The sequence below is a fragment of the Limanda limanda genome, chromosome 13 (genome assembly GCF_963576545.1).
Source record: "Limanda limanda chromosome 13, fLimLim1.1, whole genome shotgun sequence".
NCBI classification, from domain to species: Eukaryota; Metazoa; Chordata; class Actinopteri; order Pleuronectiformes; family Pleuronectidae; genus Limanda; species Limanda limanda.
This window is the reverse complement of record NC_083648.1, coordinates 7813289-7831921: the sequence shown is the minus strand read 5'-3', so window position 1 is coordinate 7831921 and position 18633 is coordinate 7813289. Positions and strand designations below refer to the sequence as shown.

Genomic DNA, 18633 nt, shown 5'->3' with positions numbered 1-18633 from the left:
GAATGCATGTGAAGGAAGACGTCCATGAAGCCATTTATCATCGTGTAAGAAACATTGCTTTGGCACCTGGTTGAAAACCACTCCAGTATACATGAGGACAAGGCTGTCTGAATATTTAATATTTACTACTGTTTCAGCTGTCCGTTTATAAACAGCATGTGTCAAAAAGGGAAACTATCAACAAAAGTATTCAGTTTCCAAACTTTCTTATGTTTAGTACTTTATTGATTTAAAGAATAAATCGGTCAAAGTCGACTTTATTTTCAATTCTGCCGAAAGCACAGGATGAAGAAGGGATGGAAATTGTGTTTCTTTCTACTTCCCAGTTTGAACATAAAAAAGTAGAGACAACATATAAAAGTACACAAGTGACATAAGAGCACAACATAGTATAAGGTCAGAAGGCACAAGGTAGATAGGATGTGACTAGTGTAAACCTTAATAGTTAGGTTAAGGTCAGGGTTAGGTTAGATTAGATTAGGTTAGGTTAGGTTAGGTTAGGCTAGGTTAGGTTAGGTTAGGTTAGGTTAGGGTTGGGTTATCTTAGGTTGGGTTAGTCTAGGTTAGGTTTGATTATGGCATTGGCAATGCATCGTATCATCTTAAAAAATCAGTTACAAGTCTTAAATTTGAACTTTTTATTTGTGGCTAAATTGCTAATTTTCTAGCTGTTACTCTGCACTATCCTGGGGGCAGTTTTCAAGCTAATGCATTGGCTTTTCATTCAGATTTATCCATCACTCAACTGTTTTGCGTAGTATCCAAAAGATGTGTTCACACATGACACTGCTCAGATGATAAGATCAGCTATATTTAAAAATATCACCATAAGATGGTTTTGAGTTTAAAAGAAAGAATGTCTGCTTCATAATTATCCCCATATCCCTTCCAGTCATATTCCCCTGGATTATACATGAAAAATGTGCAATGAACATTTAGCTTTATTATAATCAGAGCTCAGTAGGAATGAATTTCCTTGGCTTGCTACCAATTGATATATGGTAAGTAACTGATAAACAGTGGACATTGGACGTATCATATGGTGGTGATGGGTTAATAAAAAAATAAATGAAAGGAAAACTGTTATAGCTCGAAGTACAAGCCGTGCTCTTCTGACAGATGAGGGCCTTCTGTAGCAAACAGCATAAACACATGCAGCAGCTTGTCTGCAAACTGAGTCCTGCCTGAGGGGAAAATTGTCTTTCTGAAAACTTTGGGTCACTGTTGAGCAATACAGACTCTTAAGAAATGTTCTCTTTTCACTTTTCCTTCACCATAATTTGAACCAATGAAAACAATCAGGCAGTTCATGTTTATTTCTGTGCTGTACTTGTCCAGTAAATTCTAGCCAAGCCCGGTTTCTTTATGAGACTGAGAGAGAAGGTCAGAGCAGGAAAAAAGGTTGTTACTCTTCAACTGAGAAGCTACAATTGTTATCACTTATTAAATATCTTTGGGAATTACAAAAATGAAGAAATGTGTCTCAATTAAAAGTTGGTATTAAACCAAATTTGTGACCCTATGAACCCAGTGTCAAGTTTACAACATTCTTGTGCTGAACTTCATGAAGATTATCTCACGTTACAGGAGGACAAAGAAGACGGTCTTACATGCCCCCCCTGATTAAATGCGAACACTTTAAATCAGGAACATTTGATATTCAAGAGTGTGTGAAACTTGGCCTTGGTCGAGGTATGTGCTGTGGGCCACCCTAGTGTTATCTTATGTTGTGTTGTGTTGATAGAGCGACAAAGGAAAACCAGTGGTTTTAAAGATACCTCAGGGTGAGAAGTTTTACTCACCTTGATAACTATCTTGATCTCTGAAAGCTAATCTCAAGATTTAAATGCTAATTTGCCCTCTGGTGGAAGGTATGTTGACCTGTAGCGGACGAGCACAACACTGTTTGTACGCAGCACAAATCAAATGAAAAAGTTTGATCAAACACAACTCAGATATTAATGCTAAAAATGAAAAGATGTTCACTTAGAATCTGAATGAAAGCTGCCTAGTGTCACCAGATCTCTGCACAAGAGCCGATCCAGGGTCCAGTCATACTGGAGCTGCTTTGTGTTCACAGTTATAGAAACAAATCATCATGTTTGATTCCCAGTGAAGTGAAAGTGGCTGTTTAAAGGTACAAAGGCAACACAAAAAAAGAGAAGCTGCTGCGGGAAAAAAAGATTTCAAAACATTCCAAAACTCTGTGTACATATTGTATGAGGAAGGAAATGAGTTCAACATGTTTCTGGGACACTGACAGTAAAATGACTAAACATATACGACAGGGTATGAGGCTTATCATCGTAGGCCTCATAGATAACACTGCTGATCTATAACAGAATGAGCTGTTTCCTTTTGTTTGGATTTTATTTCCTCTCATCAATCAGGCCTGGTTTGTCCCTGTCATGTGGAGTCCTTCTCTAACTGGGTTTAAAAGAGAGGCCAAGCTGTCTGCTGTATTCTAACCCTCTCACTGTAAGGCAGCACTGCGCCACCACGTGTAGAAATGTCCACATGCTGATTACATGAGTGTGTGTGTGTGTGTGTGTGTGGATCTTAATCAGTGAAATGTCAACTATGCCTTGTTTGTTTTAGTTCATATTCACCTCCTGTGCAAGGACACCTCTAGGGGAGAAAGTGGAGAGCTACATAAACAAGAGGGAGCAGTAGAAAGTGTGTCAAGACAGAAATTGATTAAAAACTGAACATTGAGGATTAGAATGTCCCTCAAACTGGGAATAACATATTGTCAGGATCGTCCCTCGATTGTTTTATTATTTTCACAAATTACTCATCTTTTCTTATTACTCCCACTCATGCCTGTCACACATGACTGGTATTCCTCAGGAGCTCCTGCTGAATGGGAGATTCCTCATATTGTTTATTTCTTTTGTGCACTTTATCCAGAATGTCATGTTTATACTACAAGTGGTCCTCCTGTCAATTTGTCTCAAAAATCATCATTATCTATGTTTTTATTATTGTTATTATTGTAGTTGTTATTAATGTTATTATTGCTGTAATTGATCATAATAACCATTACTATTATAATTCCATTGTTCCAGTTTGAAGGGAACAACTGAAGACCTATTTCTTTGATCTTGCTTTTAATTCATTTTATCCTTTTTTGTGACACCATGTATTTATTTTGTATTTGATCTATCTTATACCTTATATCTCATGTCTTTGATTTTATTGTAAAGCACATGGAGCGGCATTTTATGTATGAAAGGACCTGTATTACTGAAATGTATTATTATTGTTGTTGTTACTGTTATCATAACTGTAATAGATGATAATAATAATAAACTTGATTTGTATCACAGTTCAGAAGCAAAGGTTAAGAACCTATTGAAAGCAATCTGAAGATCAGAAATAGATAAATTAGAAAATATGTCAAGAGATAAGGACAATGATGATGATACTGAGGAAGACTGTGCCTGAAAGGTCAGGAAAGGGTCAGTTAACTCCTGAGTTGTCAAACTTTTCTCTTAACATCAGTAAAGTCTGTTGCAACCATGAATCCTTGTGATGTAATAACTTTATTTTTAAAACTCTGTGTCATCCTCACGCCGCAGCTCATCACATTTCTCCTCAGAGGTGCTGAGGAGCTGCTGCGGATCCTGGATCAGTTTCCTGGAGCTCGTTTAAAAAAAGCTTTGGATAAATAACAATAACAACAACAACAACACTCTCCCGGGGGCCGAGGTGACGACAGGCGGGGTGTGAGGCGGGTCGAGGGGTCGAGGAGCAGCTCCAGGAACCGGGCCCGACGTGCCGCTGCTGCCCCGCCGCCGACACTCATCCCTGCGCGGACCCGTGTGTGTTATCTGCGCGGTGGCTTGTGGGTGTGTTGAGCCTCGAAGTAAAATGGCGGACTTGGCAAACGAAGGTGAGTGAGTGGCGGTGGGAGAAAAACAATCCGGCCGCCGCGGCGTTACGAGCGGGGACCCGGCACCTCGTCCGGGGGGTCGAGCACCGGAGCGGGGCTGCGTGGCGGCGGGTTGAGCCCCGAGTCCCGGGGAAGTACGAGCCCGGCGGCGTTTGCAAGACCACGGCGGTAGCTAACGATGCTAACGATGCTAACTGGCCCGGCTAGGGGTAGTTCCTGGAGCGCCGTCGGAACGCCCTCGAACGTCGCATGCCGCTAGCTGGGATTAGCTCCCCGATGCTAGCACCCGGCTATTTATAGGCGGTGTGTTTTGGCCATTTGCGGCGGGCTACGCGATCTTTTTTGTGGGTATAAATCAAAGCATGTCCGGGGGGTCCCTCGGGTGGAACATTGTTTTGCTAACCAGACGTTTAACAGTTTCACATCCTTGTTGGTTAATGCAGTCTAGTTTTGTCAGGGTTCATTTTAGGCGCGTAGAAACACAAACGTTAAACCGGAGCTAATGCTTCTTTGTGGACATTTGTGCTAAGTTCCCCCGGTCACCTCCACTTGTTATCGGGTTGATTTGTGTAGTGTGTTGGGGGGAAATCCAGCGAGCATCTCGGTGTCCTTGCCCGGGCTGAGATGACTCACGCTGGGATGGAGCTCATTAGCAAGCAAGCTAACTGTAGCCGGCCAGTTAAGCTACCAATGCCCCGTTAGCGAGCAGCAGGCGGGGCCGACTATTTCCTGGAGTGGCTCAGATGTGTTAGCAAAGATGCTAGCTGGTTAACATAAGCCGGGAAACGTCTCCCACTGCCCCGGGTTCCAGAAGTGAACATCAGGGGGTTGCATGCTGCTTTTTCTCTTAACAACCATTACAACAGGACAGCTGAGCAACGCAGAGGTGAACACAAAGCTGGGCGATTAGTGAGGAAATGTAGGTCACACGTTATTGTCATGTTTTTTTCCCTTGCCCTTAAACGTGTAGCCTACATAAACAGCCAGTGTTAGGGCCACGAGGGGCTGTTCCAGGGGGGGGCAGAGGGTAGGGGTACCGTGGTGGTGTCGTGTATTTGGGGACTATTCTCCCCCGAACGATGCTTCTTCACCTGCTCGGTGTCACAGGCCCAAACCCAGACGGAGGGAAACCTTTGTCTGGTAACGTTACAGGATTACACACATCTCTTTAGAGAGGTGACACACACTGGAGAGAGGGAGACTCATCCAGTGGCCTGATGGGAGTTCAGATGATCACCTGCACTGGGTTGACTGGTTTCCTTGTTGTGTGTGACAGGAGCTAGAAGCACAACAACAGGGGCAACACAACATTAGTGGGATTAAATGACACAATTCTCCCATTTGAATACCAGAGCACCGATAAGGAGTAACTAAGTTGGATTGCTTTTTTAAAAACGTGGTTATTACAATATCGCCTTTTCATATTTTCTTAAATCGTCCCCTTGTTTTTGGTGTTTTAAGAGGATTTAGTTGAGGTCTACACACTGGGATCTCTGTCTTATTGGCACTTGTTTAAGAACCGCATGGTATCGTGGGATTGCTTCTGAAAGTCAAGTCATGTTTTTGATTTTATCTCCAGCGCCACCTTCGTCACATTGTTCTCACGCTTCCATTTTTACCGTTTCTTTTTTGGGCCCAGCTCAAGCCTGACACTTGAATAAGCTGTCAATTAAAGAGACAACAACATAACCTGTCATATGATCTGTTTAATGAGGAATGTTATGGATGACTTTTTGCATCTTATGTTAATTTCTGCTGGATATAATTCTGTGCATTTCTTTATTGCTGATTATCGTCAAAGGCCTGAACAGCATGGATGTGGTCCCTGCTTTAAAGGGGGGGGGGGGTTAAGACCATACAAGTCAATTGCCTTAACTACCTTTTCCACCCTACAGTATGAATGTGATAACTAATGTGGTGCCTGGATGACAAGTCTTCATCTTCTCTTAACAGACAAGCCTGCCATAGCGCCTCCTGTGTTTGTTTTCCAAAAAGAAAAAGCACAGAAGGTAAGTTTCTCTAGATGTCAAGTGTTTATCGAGACTAAAAACCAATGTTATGATTGAGAAGATTTTAAATACGTGCATTAAGTCTGGATTCATACAGGAAAACCATATGTGTTATCATGTTAAATTGTAATATTGTTATACAGTGATGTGTTGTTATTTGCTGATCATTGGTATGAAGAGCTGAAAATAATCACTTTCTGTATATGGTACATGAACTGATCATTTTAACCTTCATCATGTAGGATAAATGGCATTACTGCTGTATTAAGCTGCATTAGTTTAAGCTCTCTGTACCAAGTAAACTGCGGATTAAGTGTATGTTGATGTCCAGTCAACCGTATCTTGCTAAAGTGAATACCATTTCTCACCTTTATCCATTATTGCAGGTTGGGATTCAACCTTTTATTTTTGTATCTGTTCTCAACTTCGTAATGATTTCAAAGGATAAGGACCCTTCCTTTCGGGAGAAACAAGAACTAAATGACTTATTGCGTTTTCTTTCAGCGATCTGCAGATGGCTCAAGTGCAGAGGATGGAGAAGGTGATGATCTAATGTCCAAACTGCCACTGTCTTTGTCAATAGTTTCACATGAATTTATTCAAACTAATATCTTATTACCGCCTTCAGATTCAGACAAAGACGAAGGAAGCTATTGCCCCCCAGTGAAAAGGGAAAGGACCTCTTCGTTTCCACCCCCACATTCTGGTGAGGGCCAATGGCGACCAAACCCAGAGCATTTGTTTTGTTTTTTCTTGATTGCCTGTGGTGTACACAATGATTTGTATGCTGAGTGCAATGCCTGTCCTACTTTGCAGCTCCCAAGAACAATGTATTCATGCCCTCGAGTTTCTGCCAGTCTCCGACTGGGAACTCTGACTCTGAGCCAGGTGAGACATCTAGATCATTACTAGTTTCGCTTTGCAAGTTAAAGGCCACATGTCCATGGATTGTTTGTTAAAGTCGTAACAGCAGTGGTTTCAAATAAGATGTCAAATAATCTTTGTGTATTCCCTGTCTGCAAATGGTCCCCTTTCAAATCCTACCAGCTCTGGTTAACTAGCATGTTACCTCAGAGGAGGAATTATTTTTTGGTCCTCCAGATGTATTATTGATCATGCTGGTTAAATGGATGTTTCAAGTCAAAACACAACATTAGACATCTTTTATGTTATTATGAGAAATGTATTAATACATTCTAGGTAGTGGAAACATTAACTAAATGTAGATTGAAGATCAGTGAGTGCAGTTAAGTTATATATTAAATATGAACTTAATTGTTCCCTTTTTACATGTATTAGTTTGAATACGTTTTCTAATCTGAAGAAACTGGCTGTTCCAGATTAGTGAATTCCCAGTCAAGTTGGATATCTGTCGGCTAGGCTCCTTTCTTGTGTTAAGGTCTGGTTGAGGTTTGGTTGTTTTAAAGGAATTTGGTCCTCTGTCCTCTGTCTCAGTTTGTGTCATGTGTTGCAAATAGACAGTGGAATATAACAAGCAGAGAGAAGAATGATATCAATTCTTATTAGCCTGGTAAACACATTTTTCAGTATTAGATCAAACTGTACTTGGTAAAAAAGTAGCTTGTTCACTGTGGGAACACTACGACCTTGTGTGACTCATGAGGATGCCTGTACATAATGTTGTAGCTGTTCTAAATTGACTGAACTGCCAAGTGCGATTAGGAAGTTCAGAGTTTATCAGCCACATGTTATGATGCCAGTATTGTAGAGAGGACAAGTTTACCTGGATATTGGTCAAAGCACCGGGTTTGTTGTTATGAGATTCCTCCGTGTCATGTGCTGGTATTTGGCTGCAGTGTGTGTGTAGTACTCCTTAACATGTCAGAGGAATGGCTTATCAGGGATTATAAGGTAGCTGTGTTTTTTGCTGGTGAGCATATAGTCCCAGTTTCCCTACAAGTTATTTGAAATTGGTGGGGAAATCTTTCAATTTCTGTCTCTTTTTAAAGAATTCAAAAAATAAAAACATATACCAATGGGTTCAGGACTCCAATTTAGCAGCAGTCAGTTGAATTTTAATTGGATGTTGGTACAGACGGCGTTCGGGTCTCAGCTCCGTGCCAGTGCCGTCCTTGTGATGGGATTTGGGTCAAACTCAATCAATCACATTTATCACTTAATAGCTGATAATGTTCTGTTTGACACCATGTTTGATTCTGGTTAATCACATGTATTTGACTGGAGTCACTGTCCAATGATGAGGCATTTCCATCATTAATATTTAAATCAACCGCGGTGGACTTACTCTGAACAGGATGAGATTTCTGTTAGGAAGGAGAGCCGAGATGAAACTGATTAATTTGGAAAAGAAAGATATACAGAAATTCTAACTGCAGTTGGACTGTTTGTGATTGTGTGAATTATTTAAAGTAGAATGTGTTTAGCATGTTGGAAAACTATAGTACTCACCGGTTTTTGATGAATAGATTAAGGCTTTATTTCATAACCTATTTTTGGTGTCTGCCTATAATTCTTCTTGCCGCGATTGATTTCACCAGCTTTACAGACAGGATGTAGCATCCACTAGAGCAAACTAATATATTTATTTATATTTAATAACCACTTTAAGCACATTACATAAAGTACTAACTTAAGAATGGAAAATATTGGAACACAGTAAAAAATGAAACAAAGATTATTGGTACCACAACATCAAAAGCAGGCAGAAACTCTGCAAGTACAAGATATAATGTTTTCTTATATTTCACTTCCAAGCACTCGCCTTCTTAATTTAAAACAGACTTGTGAAGATTGCTATGTGGTTGTGTGTATTTTTGAATCATTGTACAACTGTGTGGCTCCTCTGTGTCCTATGAATTGGGTTGGTTAGGGAAATATAAAATAAGGTCTGGGCTGAGGAAACACAATATGACATTTAATTAAACATGAATGTTTGCTCGACATGGGGATAAGCTCATAAATGTTGAGGGAAAGCGGGTTGCAGTTTTTTTACAAGTGTTTAGGTTTTGTACTTAAGCCCTGGTTTAGTCCAGGTCATGCCAGGCTAATAAAGCTGCTGAGATGGAGATAGACTGAGGTAGAAATAGATCAGAGGCCCCAGCGCCCGTCATGTTATGGCACAGGAATCGGAGCGCTTGACAACTATTGAGGCTATACAAGGGTTGTTGTGGTAACTGGTGTTGTGGTTTTGAAAGTGCAAAGACAAAGGGAATGTGCCCTTTGTGTGTTTCTGTGCAACTCTTGGATCTTTTTTTTGATGTGTCTCCTTGTGTGCTCTATGTCGCCAGAGGAGAAGCCGGTGGGATTCCGGTTAAAGCCACCAACTCTCATACATGGACAGGCCCCAAGTTCAGGTTGGTTGTTTCATTCATAAACATTGTCTCACACAGAGTTTACTGAAATGGAAAATAAATTCATGAACCTGAGCCCAGACTTGCACTCATTTATATGACCCCTCTCACAAGTGGAAAAGGTACATCTAGACTTGAACTCGTAGACTTAAAACATCTTATTGTGCTTTTAAAAAAAAAGTATGAGACAAGTTTTGTCTTTTGCAGGTGTCCCAAGTCAGAAACCCAAGGAGCAACAACGCAGTGTCCTCCGCCCTGCAGTTCTCCAGGCACCACCCTCTAAATCACATATAGAGTCCAGTGAGTTAGCTTGGAGTCACCTGCCCGCATTAGTTGATAAAAACTTTTACTCCTGGTTAAAATATTCTTAGTCTGATAATTCTTTAACTGTCAATACTTATGACTTATGTGTTTTTTTTTGCATGTGTGTCACAGGATGAATTTCCTTAAGGATGGTAAACAAACAGTGATTTAAATGATCAGTTTTCTTTTTCTCCGTGCGTTATAGATTCCAGTTGTGGAACCAATGGTGTGAAAAAGTCCTCAGATGGGAACCCGTCCCTCTTCCTGAACAACACAGAGCACTCGGCCAACAAGTCACTGGTGAGGAGAGGCTACTGGTTGAAAAACTGCCACGTGGTAAAACACACCTGTGAAAATGGACCAATACATTTTTTGGGGTTTGTTTTTCGTATCTCAGAAACATGAAAATGAGGAAGATGGAGCAAGTGGTAACAGCGATGGAGGTGGGAGAGAGATGAAGGAGACAGATGAAGCAAATTCTTTTGTGTTTGGTCAGAATATTAAAGACAGAGCAAAAGTAAGTTGTTCTCCAACTGTTCACACCAGTTTGTGCTTTTCTCTGATTTACTATGCAACATACGAGTCAGGATTGCATTAAATACAGATTTGTGAATTTTAATCTTGGATTTTGCACGATTCCATATCTAACATGTCTGGGTTTTTCTAGGTGGAGGAAAACAGTACAGAAGGCAAGTCAAAGGATGGTGGGCCACTTGACCCTCAAGAGGGCACTAATTATTTCTTACAATACGTCTCTACCCCAAGGTAATGAGAGTGTGTCCTCCTTTGAGTATTTTTAGAAACTCATCTTCATTAACGATTAACTTCCATAAACTCACTACTGTTTTTTGTTTCTTCCTTTTTCCAGTTCAAAAAATGACACAAACAGTACAGACACTGCAGCAAAATTTGTTTTTGGGCAGAACATGTCTGAAAGAGTTCTGGTGAGTCAAAACCACCTGTTGCATAGACACTCTGCATATTGCCCAAATCGGCAACACTCCTAATTTTTTCGGCTTTGAACGAGTTCCAGTGACAGGGTTTGTTGTGTTTCCAGAGCCCTCCCAAGGGTGAGTCTGCAAATGAGGAGAATAAAGAGGTTTTGGCTACCCCAGCTTCAGAGCCCTCATCACAGGAAACCACCCCAGAGAAGGGTAAAAACACAACACACTGATTACTCAAACAATGCTTTGTGTTTGATTACACACCTGGCTTCATAATCATAAACCACAAAAAGACCTTGCATTGTTTAAACAAGCAGCTTATCAGACATCAAACATATGTCGTAATCCTAACGGCAATAGTCATTGAAAAATGTTACATCAAGTCTTTTGATTTCAGCATCAAATTGAGTAGTTTAGTAATTGTGTGTTTGATCATTTCAGTTTAAAGAACTGTGTCTGTAGTAAATACTCAATCTGAGATGCGCATACCACCAGTGATGCCTCCCAACAATTGAACATTAATGCCGGTTTCTGTGTTGATATCATTGACTGAATTCATTTACATTCTCCCACTAAAGAGGGTATTTAACTGTCCCCTTTCTTTCCCATCAGACTTGCAGTTATTTCACAGTGCAGACAAATTACTGCTAAAGAGGGATAAGGTGCCACAGAGAAATGTGTCACATTTGTGTGAGTGTGAAGTGAATTCAAATCATTTGAAAATATCTCCTGCTTGTTTATAGGGAAGAAATTACGGATTACAAATGTAAGAATGCTGCAAGATTGGGTTTGATGGAGGCTGTAATTTCATTTTGTTTGTTTTTAAATATGAATCTTGCTATTATTTTGTTTCATATTCAACCAGTCATGAACATATAGATTGAAACCAATTTCATTTATGTTATATTTGGGGGGGGGTGGTCTCTGATTTGCTGAGATGATGCTGTACATAGAGTTTTGGGCCTTGAGGGTGACTGTCCACTTTGTTCAGTGACAATGAAAAGAAATCCAGCCTTTCAAAGCTGCTGCTGCTCAGACATTCGTCAATGTGGGAACAGACAAGTGGTTCTTTTCTGTGAATGATCAGCAGCAGCCTTTGCAGCTCTGGTGTAAGTGATAGAGTGCCTCCACGTGTCCTTCACAGTTACAGCACTGTCTCGTCCACAGTTCTGCAGAAAGTATTGTTATTGTGTCCCAATATAATATCCTGGAAGAAGGAGCACACTTCACACATGCCCATGAATTGATGAAAAGTGAAGGGACCAACATTTGGAGTAGGATGCTAATTTCTCCCTGACGTGTTTCATGTCAGCAGTGAACAGCGTCTCGGAGTCTTTGGAGGAGTCTGCAGCAGCGTACACCAAAGCCACAGCCAAGAAGTGCATCTTAGAGAAAGTCGACGTCAAGACTGGAGAGGAATCCGAAAGTAATGTTTTACAGGTAGAGGCCGGGCCGTCTTGATCCATGACATGCATTAAATACACGTGTCAGGAAGTGCTACAGTCCTTGTTTGTCTGCCCTTGTTCTACAGATGCAGTGTAAGTTGTATGTTTTTGAGAAGACCGCTCAGTCGTGGATAGAGCGAGGTCGGGGTTTGCTGAGGCTCAATGATATGGCATCGACGGACGACGGCTCGCTACAGTCCCGTCTAGGTAAACACACCTGCACGTGAAAAGAATGGATTTAACAACATGTGTACAACTGAATTATTTGACTATAGTTTGGTGATCAGTGTTTAAGTGCATGTATTTTCTGGTTGGTTGGGTCCGTTTGCAAGAAAGAGCTGGGATTAGAGAGTTCATAACAATTGCTATGTAAATAACAAGACATTGACCACAAGGGGGAGCCCTTTAGTGGAGACAAGACACCACAACAGACTTATACACACTGTAAATGGACCATGATGTGTAAAACATGTTATTCCATCAAGTAAGCAAAACAAAAGTTGTGATTTGTCTTCATTTTTGAAAGTATTGAGTTTTTTTGTGCATGTTTTGCTTTGAGTTTTAGATTATGAACTCATTGTAAGTCACATTTCTTAGTCCTGTATTTATGCTAAAGGACAAAAAACATTCACTTATAACATCCACACTAAAGTCCTATAGTTATTACTACTATTTGTATACCTATTGCTACCTAGGTCATAGTGAGATAGAATGATATGGACTGAAAAGACAGTGAATCATGTGGTGCCTGTAATTCATTGCTGCTGTTTGTGGTTCCATTTTTCCAGTGATGAGGACCCAGGGCAGCCTCCGGTTGATTCTCAACACTAAACTTTGGCCCCAGATGCAGGTGGACAAAGCCAGCGAGAAGAGTGTGCGAATCACTGCCATGGACACAGAGGACCAGGGGGTCAAGGTCTTCCTAATATCGGTATGTCCGTCAACTTCTAGCTCAGACAATTGATGGAATTTATCAGATATGTTGCTTGTCCATATTTGAATGGGGGCTTTATTTCAAACAGACTTTATTTTATTTTAGTAATACATTGAATTGCAGATCCAGTCAAACGGACAAATCCTGTAATTTGCTTTATTTCCAAGAGCAAGAGGGATGTGTTGTTTGGCCTTGTTGGAGGAATGTTCTCTACCTTCGGCTGTTCTGGTTCGTCTTTCTTCTTCAGTGAGGCTGACTTGTCTGTACCCGTGTCCCTCTCCTTTAGGGTAGCTCTAAGGACGTAGGTCAGCTGGCTGCAGCGTTACATCACCGTATCTTGGCCCTGAAGAGCAGGGTGGAGCAGGAGCCTGAGACACCGACAACAACCATCCCTGATACCGATGTACCACAGTCCAACGAGGATGACAGCGACGAGGATGACAATGCCTCCGCCTCGGCCTCGGCCCCAGCCTCCCCTCCTGCTTCAAGTACGTGATCTTTATGTCTTGGTTCAAGTGTGTGTTTGAATTTTCAGTGTTTATTTTGTTGTTACCTTTTGCTTTTTTGTGCCACAGCAGTAGTGATATGGACTCAGTTGGCAGTTTATTAGGAACAACTAGCATAAACGAATGCAGTGTAATACATCTTGAAGCTTTTAAAGTTCAGTTAAATGTTTAAACTGTTTTTCGAGAGGTGCTGATTTCACTTCCTGTTTTGGAGGCTGCAGTTTTGTGGTGATGTGATGTTGCATCATACATTGACAGGGTTTCTATTATTTTGCCATCCCTAAATAACAAAGACCTCACAAACTACATCTTCAAACGTGCTCATTAGGGTGAATCAATGCTGATTTAAAACAATTTAAATACAATCTGGACATCAGGAAGGAAGGATGTAGCGTTTATTAGCTGTAGTTTCCTAATAATGAACTGCCAGCTGAAGGGACACATATCCAGACAACTTGCCGACAAACATTTTCCAACCTGCTGTCACTCCTCTTCCTGCAGGTAATTCAGAGGGAGAAGAGAGCCAGGCAGCAGGAAGCACATAGCGTCACTCGTGGACAGCCTGCCAAGATGCTGCTGTTAAAGCTTTTTTGCTGTAGGCATCTCCATGGACACCCCTTGACCAACATGGGTCCTCCAGACCAGTACTTTTGGATATTAGAAGTCTAGCTCCAGGAAATAACCCCCTGTGCCGGAGTGTCTCACCCAACTTGTGCAGTTCATCTTCTCTGCAGTCAGCGTAATATCTGGAGCCGTTTTTTTCCCCCCTCCCTCTCCTATTTTTTGTGTTTTTATTTTTGTTTTCGAGTATTTTTTTTTTTTTTTTTCCTCTCCCCTATAGCAAAAATAAAGACTTCAAAGCTTTGGTTTGGGACTTTTCTGCTCATCATATTGATGAGCGTAAGGGTGTTTTCCTCTACATTTTAAAGTATGGCACATGTTAAGACTGCAGTTTCTACTTTGGGACCTTTTTACTCACTCTACAGCCGTGCCCCTGGACACCACACATCCAGAGGAGCTTCATTCACAGTGTATTTGACTAGTCATCCAGTCATTTGTTCCTACATCCAGTCCCATCCTCCCTCCTTCCCCATCCCGACCCGTCTGTGCGTTAAGTTTTTGGAAAATGTAATTTATTTTGGGCCGTCATTTTCATGAAGCATCTCAACACGTGTGCTGTTTGTAATGGCTAGCCAAGACCACTCAAGTTGTGATTAATAGAAGTTTCTTAAATTTCCCATTGACCTACATTCTAGTGATAAAGGACTGAAACAATGCGGTTTCTGCTAATGTGAGTGAAATGTGAGGACAAAAGGGCAGAAGAAGGATTCACCTCAAAATATTCTCCAAATTGACAGGATGTGCAAGTAATTCACGAGGGTTTATTTTTTTATTTCTTTATTTTATTTTTGGTTCAAGAAAATTAACTCATCAGTCTACATTCTGCATGTAACTGTTATTTCTGTTTTCAACATTCTGAGAATTTATTGTGTTTATATTTTTTATTTTGAAAATATACAAACTTTTTATCCATTTACACTTGGAGAACATGTTGGAACGAAGACTTAACTACATGTGTGGAAAATTGAGTGAAACTGTAATACCCTTTGAATGTCATGTACATTTGAATATATCATCATTTAGTAGCGCACCATGTTTTCTCATCTCCTCCAACTGCCCCCTTTACAAAATAAACCATTTTGGACTGACATCTGTGATACATTTTTTTCCTGATTTAAATTTGATTATAATCGCAAGATCCTGATGATTAAGCGTTAACAGAGTATGATGCACTTTGGCCAATTATCATCAGGTAGCTGTGTTAAATCAAAACACTCGAGGAGTAAAAACCGGAGATAACAGAGTTTAACCTTGAACATAAGGAAAATGCGTGATTCATCTGTTTTGTATGTGTTGGATCTCGCCCACAGTTTGATGAATGCTGTGCCCCGACTGCCCCGAGCAGGAATCAGACCAAACCTTGCTTATAAACACTGTGTGCACAAGGTTGTGAATATTTGATGCATGTATCTATCGTAACAGTGCAACACAATCTGTCAATTTAAAGTAGGAACAACTGCCGCTGCCCCAAACCTCTCCTCCCTATCGGCCTTCCTGGAGTGACTCGCTGTGAAAGTACATTTCTAGTAGCTCCGGGAAATGGAAATGTTGAGGCGAAATCTGACTTCAGATGTTGGGGTAGTACAATCCAACACATGGGTTCTCCTTCAGTTTCACAAAATGTGATGTCCTTGAAAAGTACTTGCATATCATACAGAATACTGCTTTTGGTCAAGGCTGCAGGTTTTTGTTATGCAGTATGAGTAGCAAAGAACCTCAGCGGACTAATTTCACTAACTTATAGGTCAAATCAACACTTTATTTACAAAGTACATTAGAAAAAGGCGAGTGAACAATGTGCAGGTCTTTAAAATAATATTTACAAAGTGCTTTAAAAATCAAGGAGGCAAAAAGACAGTATAGACACTATATAAAAAGCTAAATGAAATATACAACCCTAAGTATTCATTCAGTATACAGTATTCAAACTACTCAATTATCTGAGTGCTCAGCAGTTATCAAGACATAACATCGGTACTCAGTCTTTACTACATTACTCAATTAGCCTTCAGTAGTTATTACTGCATTATTACCTTAGTACTCAGTAGTTATTACTAAATGAATACTCAGTAGTTATTACTACATTATCACATGAATGCTCAGCAGTTACTACTACATTAGTACACGTGTACACTGTTATTACATTGTCACATATGAAGATTGACTAATTTACTCTGCTGGAGATTGTTTGAAATAATCATTTGTCAGTAGAATGTCAGAAAATAAAATACAAAACCCCCAAGAAACGTATACATCCTCCAATTCACAATCATCTCTCTAAATATCTCAATGTATCGGACCGACAGTGTTAAAGAAGTTCAATGTGCAATCATATGAAAAAGAACAAGGCAGAAAATGCTGGGACCACCAGAGTGTAATAGTTTATTAATTGTTTGTAGAGTTGCAAATAATAAAAGTCAAACTAATATGTTCCAGCATTGGTTCTGTCCCTTGTTGCTTATTAAATATTTCCACCAGAGTTATTACTGGACCTTATATTGTTTGTCTTAATTTGTTGCTATAAACATTTATTATTTTATTAAACATTTTTATTATGTTCCCCATCATTGCAAAATACAATTCTCTTTCCCATTTTCCTTTGTTATTGTGTAATTATTTCTCTCCATGCTGTCATTTGTATGATCTTTTGTTATTTTAGGCTTTTAAATGAAAGTCAATCCTAACAAGCGACCGGCTATGACTATAATTTGTATTGACTCTTCAGCCATTGTTTTCCTCTGTGCTATGTCGGCATCAAAGTGATTCTCTCCCTCATTCATGGGATGGAGTTGCTTGTGGAGTAATAAAAAACACTCCACTCCTCCTCTCTCGTAGCCTTTGTTGATTTATGAGGATTAGGGCCATTCTCTCCTCAAAAAAAAAAAGTTGCGCAAGGAACTCTGCAGCAAAATAAACAAACACAGGCCCACTGAGAGCAGAGCTGGAGGAGCTCTCTCCAGTAGGGGGCGCTGCGGTCTGAGGATGTATGCATGGAGATTGAGAGATCTGCTGCTCGGGCCACTGGCTTCAGGCAGGGAAGGAGTGAGGATTGTAACTTCTGTTATTTATAATGACTCGAGCAGGTCATTCCTCCTTTTACGAGCTGGTTTTATAAGCTGCTGTGTTCAGTAAGACAATGTTTCTTCCTTTAATGCCTCATTAAGGTGGCACATCGGCTTAATGTGCCACTGGACTTCATTAGGGTTTATTATCTTAGATAAAACCATGCATTTATATTTTCAGATGCAACAATTGTACAGTGTTTGTTATTATGTCCGACACACGTGGGGTTCACTCTGAGTTTAACAGGTACATTTGTCATATAGAGTTAATAGAAAGTTGAAAGCTGGTCGTACCTGTTCAGCAGCAGCGTGTTGCATAGTAACATAACAGTTTTTCTGAATCGTGCCTTCCCTTTAATTGTTTGCTTTAGGCGTGGTGGTCGTGTGAGGATAATAATCATCATAGTAACAGCATGATCACCATGTGTTGTGTAAAATATTCAAGGATAAGCAGCGTTTTATGGCAAATTCTTTACGATGCACAGCAGTGGTTCTTGAGCTTTAATGAAAGGATAATAAATAGTGTATGAAAATTGCAATTTTATAACCCCTTGGAAATGCAGCAGTGGCTACCTGGGAGCAGATGTCAGGACTTCAGTGTGGACGCACATAAATATATATACAACCACACGACCACAGGACTAAACACAGGACTAGTCACTGGTGAAAACTTCTTCCCTAAATCACCAGCTTTCCTCACCGAGAGGTTCACAGTTGTGGTTTGGAGAGAATCTGCAGGATGTACGGCTGATGGTCTGTTTGGATGATACAGACGCTGCTGCAGACAGTTTTGTTCCGCTCAGAATAACTGATCCTCTGATTTGTCACGTCGAGCTGCCATGAGCTCAATAACGATATCTTTCTATTTCTTTTGCTTCTGACCAAATATCTGCAGAACTAAAGACACTCACAGCCCCAGCTACAGTGAACATCAGCGTTTGTATTAGAGCTGCCACAGTGAACACGTTAGAAGGCTGATGTTAGCATTTAGATCACAGCACAACAACAGTCAAGCATCGCAGAGCTCGATTTAATACTTTATCTGAAGGCACTTAGAATTGGCCCTTATGTTTAAATACTTTATATTTACATGGGGACATTCTCAAGACACCACAACAAACTTATACACACTGTAAATGGACCATGATGTGTAAAACATGTTATTCCATCAAGTAAGCAAAACAAAAGTTGGGGATTTCTCTTCATTTTTGAAAGTATTGAGTTGTTTGGTGCATGTTTTGCTATGTCAGAGTTTAGGTTATGAGTTCATTGTAAGTCACATTTCTTAGTCCTGTATTTATGCTAAAGGACAAAAAAACATATTCACTTATAACATCCACACTAAAGTCCTATAGTTATTACTACTATTTGTATACCTATTGCTACCTAAGTCATAGTGAGATAGAATGATATGGACTGAAAAGGGACATTCTCTGGAGGCCGCCATGTTTTTTTTACAGTAGCCACAACTTGACAAACTTAACAGCTTTTAATAACATTGCAATGATTTCTGAGGCTTAATATTTGACAGTTTAACCATAAACTTAACTTACTAAAATATATAGAACTTTAACTAAGATAA

At 40.3% G+C, this 18633-nt stretch overlaps 1 protein-coding gene across 6 annotated transcripts; it reads left to right on the top strand.

The window, feature by feature from the left end:
- The first annotated feature begins 3832 nt into the window (after positions 1-3832).
- On the top strand, positions 3833-15079 carry ranbp3b (RAN binding protein 3b). Of its 6 annotated transcripts, none has more exons than XM_061084700.1 (18): positions 3833-3895; positions 5849-5904; positions 6409-6445; positions 6533-6610; positions 6721-6792; positions 9174-9239; positions 9444-9536; positions 9745-9839; positions 9937-10056; positions 10207-10304; positions 10408-10483; positions 10597-10693; positions 11096-11173; positions 11799-11923; positions 12015-12135; positions 12717-12859; positions 13149-13350; positions 13870-15079. In XM_061084700.1, exons 1-18 carry the CDS (start codon positions 3874-3876, stop codon positions 13911-13913), a joined length of 1623 nt encoding a protein of 540 aa, XP_060940683.1. In that variant the 5' UTR covers positions 3833-3873; the 3' UTR covers positions 13914-15079. The 6 variants fall into 6 exon arrangements, with proteins under 6 accessions (XP_060940683.1, XP_060940682.1, XP_060940687.1 ...); XM_061084699.1 differs by having other exon boundaries at positions 11796-11923; XM_061084704.1 differs by lacking the exon at positions 9444-9536 and having other exon boundaries at positions 11796-11923.
- Positions 15080-18633: the final 3554 nt, after the last annotated feature.